General features: G+C 47.1%; 1 protein-coding gene and 1 non-coding gene across 10 annotated transcripts in view; both read left to right on the forward strand.

Annotated features, from left to right (window-relative positions):
* Positions 1-17,354, forward strand: part of MROH1 (maestro heat like repeat family member 1) — a 52,580-nt gene that overhangs the window by 4,753 nt on the left and 30,473 nt on the right. For 8 of the 9 annotated variants that reach the window (XM_065903521.1, XM_065903530.1, XM_065903528.1 and 5 more), the window contains exons 2-7: positions 11,570-11,672; positions 12,634-12,714; positions 13,392-13,537; positions 14,382-14,513; positions 14,946-15,108; positions 15,281-15,379. In XM_065903521.1, coding sequence (XP_065759593.1) covers positions 12,693-12,714; positions 13,392-13,537; positions 14,382-14,513; positions 14,946-15,108; positions 15,281-15,379 — 562 coding nt within the window. In that variant the 5' untranslated portion in view covers positions 11,570-11,672; positions 12,634-12,692. The remainder of the gene's footprint in view (positions 1-11,569; positions 11,673-12,633; positions 12,715-13,391; positions 13,538-14,381; positions 14,514-14,945; positions 15,109-15,280; positions 15,380-17,354) is intronic. The other variant, XM_065903526.1, reaches the window with a different exon arrangement.
* Positions 7,245-7,367, forward strand: LOC136145310 (small Cajal body-specific RNA 15). Its single transcript, XR_010658753.1, has one exon. It is a non-coding gene; the product is annotated as a small Cajal body-specific RNA 15 (non-coding RNA).

The following is a 17,354-nucleotide window of genomic DNA, read 5'->3' on the forward strand; positions in this document are numbered from 1 at the left end:
AAGAACTGCAAAAAGGCAAAATGGTTGTCTGAGGAGGCCTTACAAATAGCTGAGAAAAGAAAAGAAGTGAAAGGCAAAGGAGAAAAGGAAAAATAATCCCACTCTGAATGCAGAGTTCCAAAGAATAGCAGGGAGAGATGAGAAACCCTCAGTGATCAGTGCAAAGAAATAGTGGAAAATAATAGAATGGGAAAGACTAGAGATCTCTTCAAGAAAGTTAGAGATACCAAGGGAACATTTCATGCAAAGATGGGCACAATAAAGGACAGAAATGGTATGGACCTAACAGAAGCAGAAGATATTAAGAGGAGGTGGCAAGAATACAGAGAAGAACTATACAAAAAAGATCTTCATGACCCGGATAACGACAATGGTGTGATCACTCACCTAGAGCCAGATATCCTGGAGGGCAAAGTTAAATGGGCATTAGGAAGCGTCACTATGAACAAAGCTAGTGGAGGTGATGGAATTCCAGTTGAGCTATTTCACATCCTAAAAGATGATGCACTCAGTATGCCAGCAAATTTGGAAAACGCAGCAGTGGCCACAGGACTGGAAAAGGTCAGTTTTCATTCCAATCCCAAAGACAGGCAATGCCAAAGAATGTTCAGACTACCACACAATTGCACTCATCTCTCATGCTAGCAAATTAATGCTCAGAATTCTTCAAGCCAGCCTTCAACAGTACGTGAACTGTGAACTTCCAGATGTTCAAGCATTTAGAAAAGGCAGAGGAACCAGAGATCAAATTGCCAAAATCCAGAGGATCATCGAAAAAGCAAGAGAGTTCCGAAAATACATCTACTTCTGCTTTATTGACTACACCAAGGCCTTTGACTATGTGGATCACAACAAACTGTGGAAAATTCTGAAAGAGATGGGAATACCAGACCACCTGACCTGCCTCCTGAGAAATCTGTATGCAGGTCAAGAAGCAACAGTTAGAACTGGACATGAAACAACAGACTGGTTCCAAATTGGGAAAGGATTATGTCAAGGCTGTATATTGTCACTCTGCTTATTTAACTTATGTGCAGAATACATCATGCAAAATGCCAGGCTGGATGAAGCACAAGCTGGAATCAAGATTGCTGGGAGAAATATCAATAACCTCAGATATACAGATGACACCACCCTTATGGCAGAAAGCGATGAAGAACTGAAGAGCCTTTTGATGAAAGTGAAAGAGGAGAGTGAAAAAGTTGGCTTAAAACTCAGCATTAAAAAAATGAAGATCATGGCATCCTGTCCCATCACTTCATGGCAAATAATTAGGGAAACAATGCAGACACTGACAGACTTTATTTTCTTGGGCTCCAAAATCACTGCAGATGGTGACTACAGCCATGAAATTAAAAGACGCTTACTCCTTGGAAGAAATGCTGTGACCAGCCTAGACAGCATGTTAAAAAGCAGAGACATTACTTTGCTGACAAAGGCGGGTCTAATCACAGCTATGGTTTTTCCAGTAGTCATGTATGGATGTGAGAGTTGGACTATAAAGAAGGCTGAGCACTGAAGAATTGATGCTTTTGAACTGTGGTGTTGGAGAGGACTCTTGAGAGTCCCTTGGACAGCAGAGAGGTCAAACCAGTCCATCCTAAAGGAAATCAGTCATGAATATTCATTGGAAGGATTGATACTGAAGCTGAAGCTCCAATAGTTTGGCTACCTGATTCGAAGAACTGACTCCTTGGAAAAGACCCTGATGCTGGGAAAGATTGAAGGCAGGAAGAGAAGGGGACGGCAGTGGATGAGATGTTTGGATGGCATCACTGACTTGATGGACATGAGTTTGAACAAGCTCTGGGAGTTGGTTATGGACATGGAAGCCTGGTATGCTGCAGTCCATGGGGTTGCAAAGACTTAGACACGACTGAGCGAATGAACTGAACTGAACATAACAGGACAAATCCCACTGTTCACAGACTTTTTAGAATTTAGTTTGCTACTGTTGTATATTGATTCTTCCATATGAATTTGGAACCATTTTATCAAGTGGAACCCTCCAGTAGCCTGATTCACATTTTTATAGATGAAAGAAAATTGACAGCTTTATAATATTGAGTCTTACATGAGAATTTTGAGTCTTTTCCTTCAATGAACAGTGTTTTGTTTGTTTTTTGAAATTGTGTATGTGCTAAGAATATAAGCCAAAGCTTTCTCTGTGTGCACGATGGGCTGAAGGCAGATCAACATGCACATCTGCTGTTCAGAAAGGATGCCACCATCCGTGTAGGAGCCAGGGCTGGGGGAACCCTGGGTCACCCACTAGAGGGGTGACAGTGTCCTGGGGGAGGTAAATGATTGACCTCTGAGGAATGAATGTGTTCTGTGGGGTGAAGAGGACAGGGTGGGGTGCTTGTAGGGATCAGCAGAAGCAGAGGTACAAGAGCCCAAGCCCTGGCCCAGGGCATTCAGGATGCCTGCAGCACGAGGGATGAGAGAGGAGCAGAGAGGGACTTGAGTCTGGGTTGCAGAAGTCTTTGTCGAAGGTATTGCTTTGATTCTGTGAACACCAGTAAAGACCGCTGAGCAGTGGTGTGGCGTGATACGGCCTGTGTTTATTGAAGACCAGCACTCTCAGGGTGGAGGAAGTGGCCAAGGCAACGTTAGGAGAGGCAGTCATCAGAGATGGGCTCTCAGAGTGGGAGCAGGGCACCTGCTGCCCAATATGAAGGGTTGGAGCAGGGTGAGGAGGGGGGTGGCTAATGTTGATCACAGTATGCCTGTCACTGAGTCTGCTACCAAGTGGTGTGGTGTGCCATATAACTCTTGAAGTCACATAGTATGGGTTCTCCATTTTTTTTTTTCCAGAGTTATTGGCTATTTTAGGTCCTCTGCATTTCCATATGAATTTTAGAATTAGTCTGTCAGTTTCTACAAAAAAACATGCTGGGATTTTGATTGGGAATGCATTCAATCTGTAGATCCATTTGTGAAGAATTGATTTCCTGTACAGTATTTCTCTCCATTTATTTAAGTTTTCTTTTGTATCTCAGGAGTGTTTGATAGTTTTACTGCATTGTCCATCTTTTGTCAATTTTGTCCCTAAATATTTCATATAATTTTTGCTCAGTGGCAGATGTTGTGGCTTTTTCAATTTTTGATTGTTTATTGTTAGTATATGGAAATACATTTGATTTTTTAATATTAATGTTTTTTAAAAATTTAATAGTAACTTTATATTTTGTGATCTTGCTAGATGACTTATTGATCTGGTTCCAACTATAGATTCTGTAGCATTTTCTGCATAGATGATCACATCACCTGTGAATAAAAATAGTTTTACTTCTTTTTCAGTTTGGATGTCTTATTTTTTTTTCTTGCCTTATCACACAGACTAAAACCTCTAGCTGATAGTGAATAGAACTAGTAAGAGCAGGCATCCTTGCCTTGTTCCCCATCCTGTAGAGATAGCATTTAGTCTTTTACTGTTAAATATAATGTTCCTATAGATTTCCCTTTGGTGCTCTTTATCAGATTGTGGAAGTTTTCTTCTGTTCCTGTTTGTTGATAATTTTTATTATAAGTGGATGTTGGATTGTGACAAATGCTTTTTCTGCATTTGTCGAGATGATTATATGGTTTTTATTTTTTGGTCTGTTATTTAACTCCAGTGGATGGAGTTAAAAATACCCAACCAACCTTGCATTCCTGGAATGACCCAATTTGGTCATGAGGTATTATCGTTTTTACATGTTGTTGGATATGATTTGATAAAATATTGTTAAGAAATTTTGCATCTATGAAGGATATTGATTTATAGTTTTCATTGTTTGTAATATCTGTGTCTAGTTTTGCTATCAGAGTAATGCTAACCTCAGAGAATCAGTTGGTAAGTGCTTTTTAGGTTCAGTTTTTCTGGAAGAATCTGTGTAGTGTTGGAATTGTTTGTTGGAATTTAAGGAAATGTTTGATAGAATTCCCCAGGGAAGTCATCTAGGGCTAGAGTTTTCTCTGTGTGAAGGCTTTTAACTACAACTTAAATTCTTTGTTAAATACAGGTCTATTTTTTTCTTTCTTTTCCTTTTTATTTTTTTTTTTTTGACTGTGCCATATGGTATGGGGTATCTTAGTTCCCTGACCAGGAATCAAACATGTGGACCCTGCTGTGGAAGTGTGGAGTCTTAACCACTGGACCACCAGAGAAGTCCTAGATTATCTATTTTTTCCTTTTTTTAAGTTTATTTATTTTTAATCTATTTTTTCTTGAGTGAGCTTTGATAGTTTGTGTTTCAAGGAATTTGTCTTTTTCTTTTGTTTTTTGATTGTAATAATTTTTTATTGAGGTATAATTGACTCGTCTGTTTCATTTAAATTGTCCAATTTACCTTTGACAAATTAGATATATTATCTAAAGATGTAAATACAGATCTAAAGATATAAATAAATATAAATATATCTAAAGATATATTATCTAAAGATTATTATCCTTTTAATATCTGTAGAATCTGTTTGTTCTCATTCTTAAGATTGGTAATTTGTGTTGTCCGTCTTTTTCCTGATCAGTCAGGCAGGATGGTTATCAAATTTATTGATCTTCTTAAATAACTAGCCTTTGGCACTTTGATATGTTTTTTCATTTAGTTTTATTAGTTGGAGGCTAATTACTTTACAATATTGTAATGGTTTTTTTTTAAATTTCTTTGTGTACTGATTGTACTCATTTCACACGCTAGCAAAGTAATTTTCAAAATTCTCCAAGCTGGGCTTCAGCGGTACGTGAACCAAAAACTTCCACATGTTCAAGCTGGATTTAGAAAAGGCAGAGGAACTGGAGATCAGATTGCCAACATCCATTTGAAGAAAAAGCAAGAGAATTCCAGAAAAATATCTACTTCTGCTTCATTTACTACACCAAAGCCTTTGACTTTATGGATCACAATAAACTGTGGAACATTCTTAAAGAGATGGGACTGTCAGACCACCTTACCGGCCTCCTGAGAAACCTGTATGCAGGTCAAAAAACAACAGTTAGGACTGGACATGGAACAATGGACTGGTTCCAAATTAGAAAAGGAGTACATCAAGGCTTTATTTTGTCATTCTGCTTATTTAACTTCTATGCAGAGTACATCATGCAAGATGCTGGGCTGGATGAAACAGAAGCTGGAATCAAGATTGCTGGGAGAAATATCAATAACCTCAGATATACAGATGACGCCACCCTTATGGCAGAAAGCAAAGAGGAACTAAAGAGCTTCTTGATGAAAGTGAAAGAGGAGAGTGAAAAAGTTGGCTTAAAGCTCAACATTCAGAAAACGAAGATCATGGCATCGGGTCCCATCACTTCATGGCAAATAGATGGGGAAACAATAGAAACTGACAGTTTATTTTCTTGGGCTCCAAAATCACTGAAGATGGTGACTGCAGCCATGAAATTAAAAGATGCTTGCTCCTTGGAAGAAAAGTTATGACCAACCTAGACAGCATATTAAAAAGCAGAGATATTACTTTGCGAACAAATTTGCGCATAGTCCCAGCTATGGTTTTTCCAGTAGTCATGTATGGATGTGAGAGTTGGACCATAAAGCAAATCGAGTGCTGAAGGACTGATGCTTTTGAACTGTGGTGTTGGAGAAAATTCTTAAGAGTCCCTTGGACTGCAAGGAGATCAAACCAGTCCATCATAAAGAAAATCAATTCTGAATATTCATTGGAAGGACTGATGCTAAAACTGAAACTCCAATACTTTGGCCACCTGATGTGAAGAGCTGACTCATTAGAAAAGACCCTGATTCTGGGAAAGATTGAAGGCAGGAGGAGAGGGGGATGACAGAGGATGAGATGTTTGGATGGCATCACTGACTCGATGGTTATGAGTTTGAGCAAGCTCTGGGAGATGGTGAAGGACAGGGAAGCCTGGTATGCTGCAGTCCATGGGGATGCAAAGAGTCGGACACAGCTGAATGACCGAACAATAAAAATAATAGGCAAGTCCAGCAAACAAAGGAGAGGAAGTTACTTTGCAGAGAAAAGGAGGGGTTGCTCTGAAGGAAAGTCTATGGGAGGGAAAGGGTGTTTAGGATGGTGGTGGCTTCCCACTCTGAGCTGAGGTTTCCATCTGCTAGGTTTGTGGCCTGTCCCAAAGCAGAGATGTCTTCCTGCTGGGAATGCAAGTCATGGCTCCTTTTGTTGGCTTTGTGATTCACTTGGAGGGGTGTGTGAGTGATCGCCCTCTCTGGCTTCCCCTACTAAATGAGGTTGCTGTTGTTCAGATCCGCAATGTTATTCTTTTCTAATACAACCACTTAGTGCTATTTATTTCCCACACATTTTTTTTATTGTTTAAATTTTTCCCACACATTTTGATATGTGTTCATTTTAATTCACTTTATTTTTATTTATTTATTTTTTTTTTAGTTCTACCACTTTATTGCTACCAACCCATTTCCCTCCACCCTCGTGCACACATGCTCAGTCATGTAATCCCATGGACTTCAGCCCGCCAGACTCCTCTGTCCATGGACTTTTCCAGGCAAGAATACTGGAGTGGGTTGCCATTTCCTTCTCCATTCATTCACTTTAAAATGCTTTCTAATTTCATTTTTTGCATTTTTTTTTCACTCATGAATTATTTTAAAGCATATTAAGTAGTTGATAAATACTCAGATTTCTCAGATAGCTTTCTTTTATTGATTTCAAATCTAATCCCATGTGGTCAGAGAACAGGGGTTTTCCAGTGGTAAAGAACCTGCTGGCCAATACAGGAGACTTAGGAAATGCAGGTTTGATCCCTGGGTGGGAAGATCCCCTGGAGGAAGGCGTGGCAACCCACTCCGGTATTTTTGCCTGGAGAATCTCATGGACAGAGGAGCCTGGCAGGCTACTGTCCTTAGAATCACAAATAGCTGGACAGGACTGAATGACCTAGCAGCACAGAAAACATAGTTTGTAAGACCTGAATACTGTTAGATTTATTGAGATTTGTTTTATTGCTCAGAACATAGCCAGTCTTGGTAAATGTTTCATGAGCTTTTTGAAGAAATATATATTCTTCTGTTAATGAATGGAATGTTATAAAAATACTGCTTGAACCAAGTTGATTGATGGTATTGTTCAAGTCTTCTGTACCTGCAGTGATTTTCTGTACACTTATAACAATTACAAATAGAGGGCTGTTGGAATTTCTGTTGTATTTTGCATTTGTTTATTTCTCCTTGAATTTTTTTAGTTTTGACTTTGTGTATTTTAAAGCTCTGTTATTAGGTGCGTAATAAATGTTTAGAATTGTTATGCCTCTGCTAAGAAAATAGAGTCCTTGAAGTCAAGCTGACTCTGCTTTTAGTCTCCTAAATGAAAAGGTAGATAGAACAGGTCTTGTTTGCAAAATGAATTCAAGACCTACTTATCTACCAACAGCAATGATACAGTTTCCATTGTCTGACTGTAGAAAATAGGAGTAGTGAATATAGAGATGAGTAAGGGTGAAGAAAGACTTAGGGAACCCATGAGGATCTTACTCTAGTTGACAGGAAAGTGATTACCACCTGGAGAAGTTGATTAGGAAAGTGGAGGAGAGGACCTTTCCTGTAGTGGAGGTTTCAGAGGGTCCAGGACAGCTTCTGGTGGCCAAGCCTCCTTGTAGGGAGACCAGCATAGTCTCATTTGCAGAATGCTGCATCATGGTGAATCATTCTGGGCAGCTGCCAGTGCACACAAGATCCCACCCATGACAAGGTCATGAGGGAGAAAACCTAACGGGCAAGGCGGATCAGGTTTTCAGGGTTTCTGAAAAGCTGCCCCCGGCACTCACCTTAAAGATGATATCTGTTTTTCTGATGCTTGCTTCAGTAGACTACTCCCTAATTTCTGTGACACAGGCAGAAGGCCTTCCCCGATCTCTTCCCAAATAAGAATCAATTTAGAACTTTAATCAATAAGTTTCCCAGGTGGTGGTATTTTATGAGATTATCCAGGGTGAAAGGAGTGTTTTAATTTAAACTCCTTTGCTGGTATTTTAGTTTGTTTGGCAAATGCCTTTATGCCCTTGGTACTAATATGCATGATTGCTTATAATACCCTAATCATAAAATAGCATAAAGAACCTGATTGTATAAAAGCCGTAATAGACATAGAGCATTTTTGAGGGGTGAAGGAGTCCTATTAGAAAACATAAGAAAAATTATTCTAAAGGTGGTTATTGAGTTGATGTTTGCTTGCTGTGTTTTGCTTGCTGTGTTTTTGCTTTTAATGTGCTAAGGTTGTGTTATAGAAACCATTGTTAATATAGTTAAAGATCTAGAGAAATAAGAACTTAGCCCTAGTGTGGTAACAATGAAATGGTTGTTAATTGTCAGCCAGGAGTGCTAGGCAGAAGCTGCCTCACCAAAGTCGCAGAGTCAGTGTGGGGTAAACTTCTTAGATAAATGCAACTGACAACTTCTGCAGAAGGATTAATTTTTGTGTTAACAAGGTTATACTTCTACTTGTACTGTTGCCCTATGAGACTGCTACCTTTCAGTTAAGGTCACCATAGAAACAGAAAATAGATTTACATTCACCTGACTTGCATAAAATGTTAATAGGCCCCAAGGCCAGAAGATAATGGACAAGACCCTCATAAACAAAGAAGTATGCAGAGAACACCCTGGTTTCGTGAAGAACAAGCTGATGTAATGTTAAACTATCTTCCCCTTAGAAATGTACTAACTTAGGGTATAAAAGCTACGGTAAAAAGTAAAGCATTGCCAGACTCTGCTGCACCCCCCGTCTGGTCACTCTCTCTCTTTCTCTCTTTCTCTCTCTCTCTCCCTCGGAGACCTGGCCCTATCAAGGCTGGTCTCACGTGTCTTCTTTTTCTCGCCAACGCCGTTCATCCTGAGGGTACCCCCTGGATCATGCCGAGGCTGGACCTCGGCAGGAACCATTTAAAACTCTTAAAATGAGTTAAGATTTTAAATCATTCTGGAGAATGAGAAAAGCAGATTGATTACCAAGCACAAGCTTCAGAAATATTTTATTGGATGTGTACAAGTGCTTGCAAAATGTTGATTGAACCAGTAGGAAGTCAGTTATTAAACATACACTTTTCCAAATAAAAAGCGATTTAATTAAAAAAAATTGTTATGTCTCTGAAGTCTACTTTATCTAATATTAATATAGTCAACTCCAGCTTTAAAAAATTATTTATTTATATATTTTTGGCTGCACTGGGTCTTCACTGTTGTGCATGGGCTTTCTCGATTTGCTGCGAGCAGGGGCTACTCTAGATTTGTGGTGTGCAGGCTTCTCATTGCAGTGGCTTCTCTTTTTGCAGAGCTCGGACTCTAGGATATGTGGGCTTCAGTAGCTGCAGCACACAGGTTCAGGAGTTGTGTTGCACAGGCTTAACTGCCCTGAGGCATGTGGGATCTTCCCAGACCAGGGACCGAACCTGTGTCCCCTGCATTGGCAGGTGGATTCTTAACCAGTGGACTACCAGGGAAGCCCCTCCAGCTTTTTTGTGATTATTGTCAGCCTCATTTTTCTTCTCCCATTCTTTTACTTTAGCCTCTCTATGTTAACATACTTAGTGTTTCCTGTGGTTTCTAGAATATATAAAATACAGTTGTAATCTAAATGTCTTATCTGGTAATTCTTTCCTCTGCACCATTTCCAGGTCAGTGTCTATTGACTGACTCACCCTCATTATGGGTTGTGTGTTGTTTTTTTTAATTTATTTTTTTATTGAAGGATAATTGCTTTACAGAATTTTGTTGTTTTCCGTCAAACCTCAACCTGAATGAGCCATAGGTATACATATATCCCCTCCCTTTTGAACCTCCCTCCCATCTCCGTCCCCATCCCACCCCTCTAGGGGCTACAGAGCCCCTGTTTGAGTTTCTTAGCCATACAGCAAATTTGGGTTGTGTAGGGCTTCCTTGGTGTCTCAGAGGTTAAAGCGTCTGCCTGCGGGAAACCCGGATTCGATTCCTGAGTCAGGAAGATCCCCTGGAGAAGGAAATGGCAACCCACTCCAGTATTCTTGCCTGGAGAATCCCATGGAGGGAGGAGCCTGGTAGGCTACAGTCTACTGGCCCGAAAAGAGTCAAAGACGACTGAGCGACTTCACTTTCACTTTCACTTTTCTTGCCTCTTTGCGTGCCTGGTCATTTTTGATTGGATGCCAGACACTGTTATTTTTCTTTCTTTTATTTGTTTGTTGGTGCATGGTGTTTTGTGTTCCTCTTGTTATTCTCAAGCTTTGTGCTGGGCTGGTCTAAGTTACTTGGGAACGGTCTGATCCTTTCAGGTCTTGCTTTTAGCTTTGGTAGGTGAAACCAGAATGGCATTTTACCTTTTTCTTCTTTTTCCTTTTTTGGCTGCATGGCTTGACTTGCAGGATCTCAGTTCCCCAACCAGATATTGACCCTGGGCCATGGCAGTGAGAACCTGGGATCCTCACCACTGGGCCCCTAGGGAACGCCCTAGTTTTACTTCTTTATTGAGTTGAAACCCTCCTGAGTGCCCTTCCCAGTGCTCTGAGAGTTGTGATATTCCCCTGCTGCCAGGAGAGGCCGTCGCCTGGCTCATTGCAAGCCGCAGGGATTGTTTCTGCGAGTCATTTTGGGTGACTCCTCCCATGCCTTGGGTCATCTCTGGCCTCCCGCCCCATCTGTGCAGTAGGTCAGGTGGGTTGTTCCCGTGCTTTCTTTGTTTCCTCCCTTCTTCTCCTCCTGTCTCTGATGCAGTTGAGAAAAGTTCTTCGCTCTTAAGAACTAAGGCGGGTCTCACTCACATAATCCAGGGTAGTTCCTCACCTCAAGGTCTGTGCCCTTGACCCCATCTGCTAAGTCCCTTTTGCCAGCTAAGTAACACTCCTGTGCTAAGCATGGGAACATGGGCATCCTTGGGGACATTATTTTTCTGCCCCTGTGCTGGCCAGTAAATCAGCTGAGTGATTGGGGACCCTCTGCAGGCCTCTGAGGTTCTACCTGGTACTGGACCCTGTGGACTCCAGCAAGACCCAGGCATCCCAAGTTGTTCCCAGGCCGCTCTACATGTCCTCAGCTGGACGTGCCCTTCAGGTGATGAGCTGACATGATCACAGGCTTTCCCACCCTTTATTCCTGATGCCCATCAGCCTGAGAACTCTGGTTCCATGTGTTTCATTCAGTTTTTTAGTTGTTTGGGTTGAGATGGCAAATAGGTCCATTCCTCCCAGGCAGGCTGGGAGCTGATGTCCCTTATGTATGTGTGTGCTTCTGCTCGAGCTGTCTGCATTTGTATGAAGGATGCTCCAAACTGTGGAGCTGGAGCTGTTCAACCCATCTTCTCTGAGGCCATGGAGATGGGCAGCTGTAGCTTTTCACAGGCGAAGCCCCTGCATCAGGAGCGGGCTGTGTGCTCATTACCCAGACTGGCCTAGAGACCTCAGGAAGTGAGTTCCATGTGCAGGGGTGCCTGCCTCTGAGAAGAGTCCTTATGGCTCTTTGTGGAGCCTGCGGCCAGCACCTTCATACCTGCCTGACAGCTGTGGCATTTTCAACCCTTCACCTTTGCAGGATGGGGGGTTTTGCTACCTCCTCGCTCTGCTGTTAATGGAATATGTGTTTTTATTTCTTGTTTTCCTTGTTATTTTTAGATGCTTTCCAGGAAAAGAGGGGAAACACCTTGCTGATGCCACCAGCCTCAAACCAGTCTTCTCCATCTGCCTTCTGTCTGCCTGAGATTCCCGGAAGTGTCTGGTCTGCTAATTTTATCTGTTCTTGTGTTCTAGTGCCCTTGTGGTCTTGTTCTTTTAAAACATGCATCTTTTCTTTCATTGCACGGTGGGATGGGTGAATGCCTAGAACCAGGGTGCCTTCTCGATCTAGAATTCTCACCTGCTGTAGTCCCCCCACTCGTCAGACACCTCTCACTGCCCCTTCCCAGTGGCCACAGCCAATGAGTGGCCACAGCCAATGAGCTCAGGAGCAGGAGGTGGCCTGTCTCCTTTGCTTCCTCTACCCGCACCCTTTTCTGGATGGGCAGTGCCCAGGAATGAAGGTGGTGCCCAGAAAATAGAGGACCCCAGTGTGAGAAAGCAGTCCCATACCGGTTGTCGGAGCCTGTGACCGCGTGGGGAAGTGCAGAGGCACTTGCGTATTCCATGGGCTTTATTCTTTGGGTCTGTCTGTTGCAAGTGGTGCTTTGAGGCACATGATGTTTGAAAGCTGCAACTCTCAAATCCCGTGAGCTGTCTGGATGGTTGGTTTCAGACACCAGAGAGCCCACCAGATCCCTGAGCTGCCTGTCCAGTCTTGTTCAGCCAACAGGAAGTGAGGGGTCCTGGCCACGCAGTGACGAAGGCTGTTGTTCTTGGCCCTCAGGGAGGGGTGTCCCTTTCTGCACAGTCTGTCAGTGGCACGAGGCCTTATGTGCACAGATGAAGGAAGATGCTGTCAATGGAGGTGGTGGTCACGCTTGGCCTGGCCCCCTCTGCAGGCCAGCCAGGACGAGCCCCTGTGGGCCAAGCACTTGGCGGCGGGGCTGCCGGCTGCTGGGTGGAGCGGGTACCACCTGTCCTCTGCGCACCACTCAGCCAGAGTGTGGCAGAGACTGTCTCCCAGACAAACCCTTTCCGATCTTGTGTTTTACACAAACACACTAACTGCTCATAAACTGAGGAGGCCACTGACTTAAATGTTGCACGTCTGGTGATTCCAGGTCTGAAGAGAGGCGTCCATGTTCACACCAGGAGGCGAGAAGAAGCCGGAGTCACAGTGATGAGCGAGACCTACGTGAAGAGTGAGTGTGGGCCCCTTGGCTGGCCTCCACGGCATGCTGCGGATTTCTAAGGAAATGCACTTGGGAGGAGTGACCGCTGCTTGAACACACTTTCTTTAAGGCTTCATTAGAAAAGAAAAGAAAAAAAAAAGAAAAAGAAAAAAAAAAAAGAAAAGGAAGCTCTCATCTCTGCCGACACTGGCTCAGTCTGGTGTGGGGACAGCGTTTGCCTGGCACAGTGGCTTTGTGCTCCATGGGGGAGAGTCCCTGTGCCTTCCTCCTTGCCTACAAAAGTCCCAGGGCCAGCGTTCACTCTGACTGGCCACTGTACCTGCAGCCAGGGCCAGCTCTTTGCCAGGGCATGGTCCAGGGCAGAGTGTGGGCCAGAGGTCCTCCTGGAGCCGCTTCGTGGGGCTGAGCCCACACTGCCTGCTTTTTATAGGAGCTCGGATCCAGCCAGGCTGGAGATGTGGAGAAAATATGGCCTGGGTTGGAAGGCCGGGGTAGAGGTGGCCAGAGCAACCTCAGAGCAGGTGGCCAGTGGGTCCCAGAGACCCCGGCCGGCACGGTGGACAGAGGGGGCGGTGTGTGCGCCTGAGGCTGCAGAGGCTGGGCCAGTGAGGCTGAGTCCTCAGAGGCTGAGCCAGGCGGTGGGCCGGGGCCAGGCCTGACCCTGCCATCGGACTTTGTCACTGTAGGGCTGTCCACCATCCTGCTGGACGCCATCACTGACAAGGACCCTCGGGTGCAGGAGCAGGTATGTGGCGCCCTGTGCACCCTCGGAGAGTCGCAGCCAGCGGAGGTGCTCAGCGCCTGTGAGGAGCACCTGCGGCTGCACGAAAAGGTATTTATTGCTCCTCGAGGATGGGGTGAGGCCTGTGGGGAGAGGCCTGCGGGGCGGGGTTCGTGGCGAGGGGCGGGGCCTGTGGTGGGAATGGGGCCTTCGGTGAGGGGTGGGGCCTGCAGGGCAGTGGCCCCAGTGGGTCTGAAGTATGCAGCCAAGTTGCTGTGGGTGGAAAGTCACACCGGCAAGTCCAGGCCCCCTTGAGGCGGCAAGTCCAGCATAGGTGACCCACTCTGTCCTGTGGGTCGGTCCTGTTGTGGGGGACTGGGTGGTCGGCATTGTAGTGTCTGGTTGCCCTTGCACAGGCCCAGTCCACCATTCCTCTCACCTACCCAGCTAGTGAGAAAGGGGCTGCTGTGTCGCACCTGGGACAGGGCCTCGCCCAGCGAGCCTGGGCCTCTGCTCCCTGCCCAACCATAGACGCCACTGGTCGGCCCTGCTGAGACTGCACCAAGAGCTGTGCCAGCTCCACCTCTCCTGGTCCGACTGCAGGGTTCTGTGACACTCCTGTCTCCCTGTAGTGGGACAGAATTTGTTTCCACAGTGCATGGTTTAGACTCATTCCTAGGAGTTAGACTTGCAGTCTCAAAAGACCGTCTTTCTCTTTGTTTGAGTTTCGGGCTCTCATCTGTCAGCTGCCATTTCAGAGTTGGACAGTTGAGTCCTGACGGGGCCCCTGGGCTCCTGAGCCAGTTTGATGACCCCTCCTCTCCGGCAGGGCCCCATCCTGCCCCTGCCCCCACCCCCACCACTGTCCCAGTGTAGGGAGCTCATTCCTGAGCTCAGGGAGGAGCCATGAGAGACAAGGGAGTCCCGGTCCTTCCTCCACCATCTCTCTCTACAGCTAGCGCATCCATACCGGACGATGGTCCTACGGGCTATGGAGACAGTCGTGAGCAATCACATCGGCGAGTTGGACAAGGACATGGCCAGGGCCATCATCCTCCTGGCCTCTAATGAGATGACCAAAGTGAAGGTGTGGGGAATACCTGCCCTGACCTGGCTGACCCGCCCCTGGCTGGGACAGGGAGCTGTTTTCTTCCCGAGTGCATTGAGAACATGGGTTTATGTGTGGCTGCCTTGGGTTTGGCCTGTTGGTCCTGTGTGCTGACTGCCCTTGTGGGGTGGGGTGGGTCACCCCACCATCTCAGATGGAAACTGAAGTGGAAAGCAGTGCTCCCAAGCTCTCAGGGCGAATGTAGGAGCACCAGGGCCTGACTCGAGTGTGCATGGGCTCGAGGCTCAGCCTGGGGCCCTGCTCACAGCAGCCCCAGAGCGTGCTGAACACTGGCGGCCTGTCCTCCAATGGAACTGAAGGCAGAGTGTCCAGTTTTCCTCCTGGGCACCTTCAGGGTGGGTGAGGTCTGCCTCCTTTGGTCAGGGTGTCAGTTGAGGTCTTTGGGAACAGGAGCTGGTCTCTGATTGGCAGCAAGCCGCCAGCAGCGTCCTGGTGGCGGTGGGGAGGCGGTTCATCAGCAGCGTGATGGAGGAGCTGCTGAGCAAGTTCCAGCCTGGGCTCCTGCCGCATCCCTGCACCGTGCACACACTCGCCAGCCTCTCCATCTCCAATGGTAGGTGGCGGCCCCGCCCCTCTGCTTGCACGCTCAGAGGTTCTGAGGTTGGCATCTCGGTTCCTTGGGTCCCAGTTGCTCCACCACGCGCCCCAGGCTGTGCAGAGAGAGCTCAAGTTGTGTGGTGAGGTCGGGGTGGCCGTGGGCCTCTGTGACGCACCCCTTCTTGCAGTGTTTGGCATGGTGCCCTTCCTGACGTCCATCCTCAGCACCATGCTGCCCATGCTGGGTGCAGCCAAACATGACTCAATGAAAGTGGTGTTCTGCTGTGGTAAGACAGGGCCTCTGTGGGGTGGTGGGTGGGTGCGGTCTGCCCACTGTTGGGGGGGTCTTTGTTTCCAGTGCTCCTTTGTGGGGGGCCAGGGGACCTTCAGGCTGCAGGAGGAGGGTGGGACAATTTGAGGAAGGGTGATGCAGATGGGGGCTCAGCGGGCACTGCTGCAGGTAGAGACCTGACCTCTGCTGTCTGGCAGCTTTTCTTTGCTGTTGGGCCCCCCCCCGACCAGGACCTTACACTGTACTCCCCTGAGCCCTGGACACTTAATGGGGGGCAGGAGGAGACTGACCAGAGCTGCAGCTTCTTCCCACTTCTCTCCCTGCTCGTTCTGGCAGAGTGATATTTCCCTGGGTATCCTGGGAGTGTTCACTCTCCCACCCTCTGTGTGCCATGGGCAGTGCCTCATGGCATGACTCCTGATGGGCAGGAGGGCACTCCTATAGGGAGCAGATGGTCTTGAAACATGGGGCCTGAGGAAGCCTGGCCTCTCTCTTCTAGTGGCCTGCACACAGCTCTTGTCCCTCGGCTTCCTGGTGTCCCTAGCGTCCCCTCCAGTCTCAGGAAGACAGCTACTACCGAGGGGAGGGAGTGGGAACACCTAGGCCCATGAGGTCCCATGAAGACAGGATCCCCTTTTTAAAATAGTTTATTTTTGGTTGTGGGCTTCCCAGGTGGCACTAGTGGTAAAGAACCCACCTGTCACTGTGGGTTTGATCCCCACGGCAACCTACTCCAGCATTCTTGCCTGGAGAATCCCGTGGCCAGAGGAGCCTGGTGGGCTACAATCCATAGGGTCACAAAAAGTCAGACATGACTGAGCAACTTAGCATGCATGCACGCATTTTTGCTTTTGCTGGGTCTTTGTTGCTGGCGAGGGCTTTCTCTAGCTATGCAGAGTAGGGGCTACTCTTTATTATGGCGGCTTCTCTTGTCGAACATGGGCTCTAGGTACCCCAGCTTCACTAGTTGTGGCGCACAGGCTTAGTTCCCCCGAGGCATGTAGGGTCTTCCTGGACCAGGGATCAAACCCAAGTCCCCTGCGTTGGAACATGAATTCTTAACCACTGGAGCACCAGGGAAGCCCTAAAGACCCTTTTTAATCGCCAGGCTATTAGAGGTCCTGGGCTTCCACCCCCATGGCCAGGCTAGAGGGACGTGGTTAGGCTATGGCCACACCGAGGCAGGGGTTGGGAGGCTGGTAGCCAAGCAGAGTTGGTGTTTGCAGAGGGGTCCCAGTGAAGCTGCCTGTTCTGTGTACACCAGGGGACTTTCCTATCTGGGGCCTAGAGCTTTGGGCTGCAGCCCACCTGTTCATGGTGGTTTTGGGTTCAGGTTCCCCAGCTCTCCGGGACTCTAGGAAGAGCTCTAGCCCCTCAGAGCCCCTACATTCCTGTTCTCTCTGTTCCACGCCTTCCTCTTGAGGGCCCCTCCCACATAGGCTGAAACCCTCTTTGACCTGGTTTCTGCTGAAAAGGGAACTGGTGACAGGATCCCTGAGCAGCTGGGTGGGAATCGTTGCTGAGCTCAGAGTGCAGGGGCAGGACGCAGAGAGGACCGAGGCAGAGCTTGGGGGAGCGGGGGGGCAAAGAGCTCCAAGGACAGTACACATCCCAGCTGGGGGGACACAGAAGGGACTGGGGAGAGCTGTGGGGGCTGGGGGAAAAGAGCTCCAAGGACAGCACTCATCCTGGCTGGGAGGGAGAAGGAGAGCCTGTGTTAGAGCTGAGGGCTGGTCCCTGGCCCGGCAGCTGCCCTGGGAAGTGCTGGCATCGCGCCAGGACTTGCAGAGTCCTGTGCAGAAGGCCCTGCCCCTCACAGGCTGCAGGCCTACAGTGTTCACCTGGCTGCCATGCCATGTGAAGGGCCAGGTGGGCCAGCAGACACTGCCTGTAGCTGTCCTCTGACTGAGGTGTGTGCGCCTTGCCACAGACAGTGCTTCAGGTCTGCAGTTGAGAGAAGCATGGTCCTG

This window comes from Muntiacus reevesi, chromosome 12, assembly GCF_963930625.1.
Source record: "Muntiacus reevesi chromosome 12, mMunRee1.1, whole genome shotgun sequence".
Lineage (NCBI taxonomy): Eukaryota > Metazoa > Chordata > Mammalia > Artiodactyla > Cervidae > Muntiacus > Muntiacus reevesi.